Raw genomic sequence first — 7,166 nt, 5'->3', positions numbered from 1 at the left:
TAGAGGGAAATCGAAAGGGTGACTGGCCCTTAAGGAGAACTAGCATTCTCCCTTTCTGACGGGGTCTCTCTTAAACCTCACCAATGAAAAATTCTCTGAAGGATTGGTTAATTTTTAGCCTGTTGTTGAGTCCTGTGGTCATGTAGCCAGAGGTCTGGAATCTAGTGGTCTCATAGCTGTGAGAAGGTAGGCACCACTGAGAAAACAGAATGTCATTTGGGCAATTTGGTCAGTCTCAAGGATCACTGTGATTTTATTCTCTGTTTCCGAGGTCAACATAATGAGCCATCTTAACAATGAGCCCCCATGTAGACCTTATCACTATTATTAAGTTCACACGTGTTTTCCATATTGCCAAATACAATGGTCAATACTCAGTTCTTGTAATTCAATATGAAACTTTACTCAATGGATTTGATTGCTCTCCGGTTTTGAACAGTTTCTTCATCTGTGTCTGAAATATTACTTTCTACTCCACTGACCCCTATCTCCTGTCTCAACAGAACACAGGTCCTTTGGGTCTCAGTCTCAAAACTTTACTCTGACTTAAGTGATTTCAACTCATTTTATGTCTTTAAATATCCTTTCTACTCTGAGGACTACCAGAGGCAAAATATGAACCCTGATTGACTTAACATGTCTAATAGACATTTCAAAAGAGTTTCAACAACAATCAAGTTCTTGATTTCTCCTATTGAAACTTGCCATTTTACAAGTTTTCACTTCAGTTCAGTCTTTCAGTCATGTCCGGCTCTTTGTGATCCCATGGACTGCAGCATACCAGGCCTCCCTGTCTGTCACTAACTCCTGGAGTCTACCCAAACTCATGTCCATTGAGTCAGTGATACCATCCAACCATCTCATCCTTGGTCGTCAACTTGTTATCCTGCCTTCAGTCTTTCCCAACATTAGGGTCTTTTCCAGTGAGTCAGTTCTTTGCATCAGATGGCCAAAGTATTGGAGCTTCAGCTTCAGCATCAGCCCTTCCAATGAATATTCAGGACTGATTTCCTTTAGGATGGACTGGTTGATCTCCTTGCAGTCCAAGGAACTCTCAAGGCTTTCTCTAACACCACAGTTCAAAAGCATTAATTCTTTGGTGTTCAGCTGTCTTTATAACTCTCACATCCATACATGACTACTGGAAAAATCACAGCCTTGACTAGATGGACCTTTGTTGGCAAAGTAATGTCTCTGCTTTTTAATATGCTCTCTAGGTTGGTCATATCTTTTCTTCCAAGGAGGAAGTGTCTTCCAATTTCATGGCTGCAATCACCATCTGCAGTGATTCTGGAGCCCCCAACAATGAAGTCTGACACTGTTTCAATTGTTTCCCCACCTATTTCCCATGAAGTGATGGGACTGGATGCCATGATCTTAGTTTTCTGAATGTTGAGTTTTAAGCCAACTTTTTCACTCCCCTTTTTCACTTTCATCAAGAGGATCTTTAGCTCTTCTTCACTTTCTGCCATAAAGGTGCTGTCTTCTGCATATCTGAAGTTATTGATATTTCTCCCAGCAATCTTGATTCTAGCTTGTGCTTCATCCAGCCCAGAGCTTCTCATGATATACTCTGCATATAAGTTAAATAAGCAGGGTGACAATATACAGCCTTAACGTACTCCTTTCCCTATTCAGAAAACTAAGATCATGGCATTGGTCCCATCACCTCATGGGAAATAGATGGGTAGACAGTAGAAACAGTTTCAGACTTCAGTTTTTTGGGCTCCAAAATCACTGCAGATGGTGACTGCAGCCATGGAATTAAAAGACACTTACTCCTTGGAAGGAAAGTTATGACCAACCTAGATAGCATATTAAAAAGCAGAGACATTACTTTGCCAACAAAGGTCTGTCTGGTCAAGGCTATGGTTTTTCCAGTGGTCATGTATGGATGTGAGAGTTGGTCTGTGAAGAAAGCTGAGCACCCAAGAATTGATGCTTTTGAACTGTGGTGTTGAAGAAGACTCTTGAGAGTCCCTTGGACTGCAAGGAGATCCAACCAGTCCATCCTAAAGGAGATCAGTCCTGGGTGTTCATTGGAAGGACTGATGTTGAAGCTGTAACTCCAGGACTTTGGCCACCTCATGCGAAGAGTTGACTCACTGGAAAAGACCCTGATGCTGGGAGGGGTTGGGGGCAGGAGGAGAAGGGGATGACGGAGGATGAGATGGCTGGATGGCATCACAGACTCGATGGGCATGTGTTTGAGTAAACTTTGGGAGCTGGTGATGGACAGGGAGGCCTGGCGTGCCGCGATTCATGGGGTCGCAAAGAGTCGGACACGACTGAGCGACTGAACTGAACTGACAGAGTAAAAGGCTTGGCATAGTCAATAAAGCAGAAATAGATGTTTTTCTGAAACTCTCTTGCTTTTTTGATGATCCGACGGATGTCAGCAATTTGATCTCTGGTTCCTCTGCCCCTTTTAAGTCCAGCTTGAACATCTGGAAGTTCATGGTTTATGAATTGTTGAAGTCTGGCTTGGAGAATTTTGAGCATTACTTTACTAGTGTGTGAGACGAGTGTAATTGTGCGGTAGTTTGAGCATTCTTTGGCATTGCCTTTCTTTGTGACTGGAATGAAAACTGACCTTTTCCAAGTTTTCAGTCTCAGTAAATAGAAATTCCATCTTCCTTTGTATGCAAATTAACAAGATGGGGCCAGTCTGGCTCTCTCACCCCACACTCTCACACCCTCTGCCTCTATGTTCTGTAAACAATGAACTTTGCATGGTTATATAACAGCTGAGCTCACTTATGGCATCACATATGTGCGTCACGCACGTGCTTGGCCATGGGACATTTTTGTTCTGTACAAGTTTATAAGCCCCACCTTAAGACACCCGCTTTGGTTGTTGCCTGCATAGAATAAACATGTCTGCCAATCCTACAGCTTTTTAGGTTTTCTTGCAGCTTCCTTGCTCGTGCCCTGTGTATACAGGGTTCAGTGAATAATATGAGAAGCAAGACAGCTTTCACTTGAGACCAAGTCACTGAGTTATCTTTTATATCATACTCTCTCTTTTTTAAAATTTTTTTCTTTTTATATAGTTTTTATTGATATGCAACTCACATGCAATAAAATGCACCCATTTTAAGTACACAGTTTGACGAATTTTAACAAGTGAATACATCCTTTATACTACCTATTATACAATATAAGAACATGTCTATTAACCTTTGTAGTTCATTCTCAACCCAATGATGCACCAAGTAATCACTGACTTACTTTTTGTCACCTACAGATTAGCTTTGCCTTTCTAGAACTTTATATAAATGTAATAATTCAGTATACTATCTTTTGCATCTGACTTATTATTCAGTATAACATTTTTTTTTCATTTATTTTTATTAGTTGGAGGCTAATTACTTTACAATATTGTAGTGGTTTTTGCCATACATTGACATGAATCAGCCATGGATTTACATGTGTTCCCCATCCCGATCTCCCCTCCCACCTCCCTCTCCATCTCATCCCTCTGGGTCTTCCCAGTGCACCAGCCCTGAGCACTTGTCTCATGCATCCAACTTGGGCTGGTGATCTGTTTCACCCTTGATAGTATACTTGTTTCAATGGTATTCTCTCTGAACATCCCACCCTCGCCTTCTCCCATAGAGTCCAAAAGTCTGTTCTGTACATCTGTATCTCTTTTTCTGTTTTGCATATAGGGTTATTATTACCATCTTTTTAAATTCCATATATATGCGTTAGTATACTGTATTGGTCTTTATCTTTCTGGCTTACTTCACTCTGTATAATGGGCTCCAGTTTCATCCATCTCATTAGAACTAATTCAAATAAATTCTTTTTAATGGCTGAGTAATAGTCCATAGTGTATATGTACCACAGCTTCCTTGTCCATTCGTCTTCTGATGGGCATCTAGGTTGCTTCCATGTCCTGGCTATTATAAACAGTGCTGCAATGAACATTGGGGTGCACGTGTCTCTTTCAGATCTGGTTTCCTCGGTGTGTATGCCCAGTAGTGGGATTGCTGGGTCATATGGCAGTTCTATTTCCAGTTTTTTAAGGAATCTCCACACTGTTCTCCATAGTGGCTGTAGTGGTTTGCATTCCCACCAACAGTGTAAGAGGGTTCCGTTTTCTCCACACCCTCTCCAGCATGTATTGCTTGTAGACTTTTGGATAGCAGACATTTTGACTAGCATGTTATGGTACCTCACTGAGGTTTTGATTTGCATTTCTCTGATAATGAGTGATGTTGAGCATCTTTTCGTGTGTGTGTTAGCCATCTGTATGTCTTCTTTGGAGAAATGTCTGTTTAGATCTTTGGCCCAATTTTTGACTGGATCATTTATTTCTCTGGAATTGAGCTGCAGGAGTTACTTGTATATTTTTGAGATTAATCCTTTGTCTATTTCTTCATTTGCTATTATTTTCTCCCATTCTGAAGGCTGTCTTTTCACCTTGCTTATAGTTTCCTTTGTTGTGCAAAAGCTCTTACGTTTCATTAGGTCCCATTTGTGTATTTTTGCTTTTATTTCCAATATTCTGGGAGGTGGGTCATAGAGGATCTTGCTGTATTTCACACTCTTTCCTAACAGTCTTTCCATGAATGTAATCCTGTGTATCACTACCTTATTCAATCCAGCTTTTTCTTTCATTTGAAGCCACATAAATTGTCCTCCTATATCCAACCTAGCTCCCTGCTCTATTCTCCAAAATCTAGACATAGAGATCCCTCTGAAAATGTATGTCTTACCAGTTCAGTTCAGTTCAGTTGCTCAGTCCTGTCCGACTCTTTGCGACCCCATAAACTGAAGCATCCCAGGCTCCCCTGTCCATCACCAACTACTGGAGTTTACCCAAACTCATGTCAGTGATGCCATCCAACCATCTCATCCTCTGTTATCCCCTTCTCCTCCTACCTTCAGTCTTTCCCAGCATCAGGGTCTTTCCCAATGAGTCAGCTCTTCACAACAGGTGGCCAAAGTATTGGAGCTTCAGCTTCAACATCAATCCTTCCAATGAACACTCAGGACTGATCTCCTTTAGGAAGGACTGATTGGATCTCCTTGCAGTCCAAGGGACTCTCAAGAGTCTTCTCCAGCACCACAGTTCAAAAGCATCAAATCTTCGGCTCTCAGCTCCCTTTATAGTCCAACTCTCACACCCAAACATGTCTTACCAAGTTATAGAAAATGTTTCAAGAAGTTTCCATCTCTGAACCAAAGTAAAATTACATTCAAGTCATTTCATCAAAGCACACATATATTGGCAATGTATAAGTTCTTCCCATAGAGTTAATCTTTCCTAGAATTTTGCTGTTAAAATAACATGAAGAAAGCACCCTAGAGCTCTGTAATGTGAGATATTAGAGGCTATTCACTTTGAGTAGTCATGTAGAGCTCAGACATTCACAAACTCACACTGTTTAGCTCAATTTGCCCACTATTCACTGTGGCCTATAATTTGAAAGTCTCTGTTTTCAGCACAAGTGATATGAAGGTGATTACAAAATTTTTAATTCACTGAGGCAAATCCAATAATTAAAGAGAATAGGATTAAAATTGTAGCTATATTCTTTTTTATTTGTGAATCAGTAATTTTTTAAAAATACTGATACAATAATAATCACAGGGTGTTTGTCCCCAAACTTTTGCAGCTTTGGAAGATTTTGTTTGTTTGTTTAACCATGGGGCAAGTGTAAAGGAAAAATGAATTGATTTAAACTCTAATATCTGCTCTTCTTTTTCTTTTCTCTTTTTTTTTTTTCCTAGAGGTAAGAAATAGGATCAGAAGAAGCTTTAACTTACTTAATAATACAGTTTTTGATAGTTGGCCATAAAGGCTCTCTATAACTAATGAAATATTTTTTATTACCTTCATCTGTGAGGAAGAAAACAGCCAAGGTAAATTCTCTTACTTGTGAACGCTGAAAAAACTTTGATAGTTGACCAATCTCTTATGAAACACGACACAGAGAAGGTTATTAGAACAATCTATTCCCAGCTTACTAAAACTTTTGTGGGTACTTTCTGTTCAGATAAGCATTGTGCAAATATCTTTTTAAATGCTGCCATGACATCCTTGTTTCTGAGGCTGTAGATAAGAGGATTGAGCATGGGTGTGACAATGGTATAGAAGGCTGATACTACCTTGTCTTGTTCAGGGGTGTGAAATGACTTGGGCAGCACATAAGTGTAGAAGGCAGCCCCATAGAAAATGCTGACCACAGTCAAGTGGGAAGAACAAGTGGCAAAGGCCTTTTTCCGGCCCTCAGCAGAGCGCATGCGGTGGACAGTTAACAAAATGAGGGAGTAGGAGGTTGAGATGATAGAGATGGGGATGAGTAACATGAGCACACAGCAGATGTACATTAAGGTTTCATACAAGGATGTATCAGCACAAGCCAATCTGAGAACTGCAGGGATCTCACAGAAGAAGTGATCAATCCTGTGGGATCCACAGTAGGGGACATTCATGGTGAGAGGGGTGAGCAGAAAGCCATCCAGGGATCCACCAAACCAGGCACCAGCAGCCAGAAGAAGACACACTCTGCGGTTCATCAACACGGGGTACCTAAGAGGGTTGCAGACAGCCACATAGCGGTCATAGGCCATGAGGCCCAACAGGAAGAACTCTGATCCCATCATGGTCAAGTAGAGGAAGAGCTGGATGCCACAGGCCACAAAGGAAATGGTCTTCTCATTAGAAACCATGTTGACTAGAAGCTTTGGGACAGTAGTACAAATGAAAAGGGTGTCCATGATAGACAGTTGGCTGAGCAGAAAGTACATGGGGGTATCGAGATGGGAATCCATGTGAATCAAGAAGATCATGACCAGATTTGCAGTTACAGCCACCGCAAAAATAGCCAAAATAACTGCAAAGACAATCCCTGTAAATTTACTGTTGAGCAGAAGCCCCAGGAGGATAAAGTCAGAGGTTGAATTTCTAGTCTTCATTTCCACCATCTATGACAATGCCAAGGAACAGGAAGCCACAAATAGCAGAGGGAAAAAAGAGACAGAAAATATTTCCTGTAACTGAGAAACTCACAATGGAGATGACATCTAGAGGCCATGGTTCAGATAAAATTTTCCAGTCATAATGCTAGAGAAAATCAGACCCAGAGATGTCTTAAATCAGTAGCTAGAGATATGTTTCTTCTTTTTGGAAAACAACCCATTTTATACTGTGC

General features: G+C 40.8%; 1 protein-coding gene across 1 annotated transcript; it reads right to left on the bottom strand.

Annotated features, from left to right (window-relative positions):
• Positions 1-5,964: 5,964 nt before the first annotated feature.
• On the bottom strand, positions 5,965-6,939 carry LOC133062864 (olfactory receptor 2T11-like). The gene has a single exon (XM_061152224.1). The coding sequence runs from the start codon at positions 6,937-6,939 to the stop codon at positions 5,965-5,967; it is 975 nt and encodes a 324-aa protein (XP_061008207.1).
• Positions 6,940-7,166: the final 227 nt, after the last annotated feature.

Source organism: Dama dama, chromosome 9, assembly GCF_033118175.1.
Source record: "Dama dama isolate Ldn47 chromosome 9, ASM3311817v1, whole genome shotgun sequence".
Lineage (NCBI taxonomy): Eukaryota > Metazoa > Chordata > Mammalia > Artiodactyla > Cervidae > Dama > Dama dama.
This window is presented reverse-complemented; position numbering and strand designations above follow the sequence as displayed.

Excerpts from the sequence above, each read along its gene's own strand:
- LOC133062864 (XM_061152224.1), bottom strand. The coding sequence starts at position 6,939 with ATGGTGGAAATGAAGACTAGAAATTCAACCTCTGACTTTATCCTCCTG.